The sequence below is a fragment of the Laccaria bicolor genome, genomic scaffold (genome assembly GCF_000143565.1).
Source record: "Laccaria bicolor S238N-H82 LACBIscaffold_50 genomic scaffold, whole genome shotgun sequence".
NCBI lineage: Eukaryota > Fungi > Basidiomycota > Agaricomycetes > Agaricales > Hydnangiaceae > Laccaria > Laccaria bicolor.
Window position 1 is genome coordinate 28327 of NW_001889921.1, and position 1040 is coordinate 29366.

Here is a 1040-nt window from a genome sequence, read left to right on the forward strand (position 1 = left end):
AGGTTTGTATTAAGAGTAGCTGGCAGTCCAGTGGAGTCCAGGTTTGAGTTGAAAGTAGCTGGCAGTCCAGTGGAGTCCAGGTTTGTGTTGAAAGTAGCTGGCAGTCCAGTGGAGTCCAGGTTTGTGTTGAAAGTAGCTAGCAGTCCAGTGGAGTCCAGGTTTGTGTTGAAAGTAGCTGGCAGTCCAGTGGAGTCCAGTGGAGTCCAGGTTTGTGTTAAGAGTAGCTGGCAGTCCAGTGGAGTCCAGTGGAGTCCAGGTTTGTGTTGAAAGTAGCTAGCAGTCCAGTGGAGTCCAGTGGAGTCCAGGTTTGTGTTAAGAGTAGCTAGCAGTCCAGTGGAGTCCAGGTTTGTGTTGAAAGTAGCTGGCAGTCCAGTGGAGTCCAGGTTTGTGTTAAGAGTAGCTGGCAGTCCAGTGGAGTCCAGTGGAGTCCAGGTTTGTGTTGAAAGTAGCTAGCAGTCCAGTGGAGTCCAGTGGAGTCCAGGTTTGTGTTGAAAGTAGCTGGCAGTTCAGTGGAGTCCAGTGGAGTCCAGGTTTGTGTTAAGAGTAGCTGGCAGTCCAGTGGAGTCCAGTTTTGTACCAGTCTGTAGTGAAGTCTCAATATATAGTGAAGTCCAGTGGAATCCAGTGGAATCCAGTGGAATCTAGTGGAATCCAGTGGAGTCCATATGGATTATGTGGGGGATGGTAAAGTACTGGTAAAGGCCCGTAACCACATTGTATACCGTACAGTGGCTTCGACAGCGGCAGATGCAAGTTCCCGAACGTTTTTTGTTTGAAGAGGCCGAGTTCCTTGCAAACATCTGGATGAGGAATCTGCCTATAGATACGTTGAGATATCGCTCAACTATGACAAGACCGTAGATGCGCATAATTATAACTCACGAGATTAATGACTGCCCTTCAAACGCGCTTCAAGTTGTGCTAATCATGAATTATGATAAGTGCACATGCACATCTGGCCATGGCCATGCACCAACCACGCCGCACGATCTGCACGTGAGATACATGGCGCCGGACTGGAGCAGTAGACATGACAGCAA

The 1040-nt window shown here is 49.0% G+C and overlaps 1 protein-coding gene across 1 annotated transcript in view; it reads right to left on the reverse strand.

Moving 5' to 3' along the window:
• Nucleotides 1–715, reverse strand: part of LACBIDRAFT_333341 (uncharacterized protein) — a gene marked incomplete at both ends in the record, with an annotated part of 1338 nt that extends 623 nt beyond the window's left edge. The window contains one exon of the mRNA XM_001887992.1: nucleotides 694–715. Within this exon, the coding sequence (XP_001888027.1) occupies nucleotides 694–715 (22 nt within the window). The remainder of the gene's footprint in view (nucleotides 1–693) is intronic.
• Between the last annotated feature and the right edge of the window lie 325 nt (nucleotides 716–1040).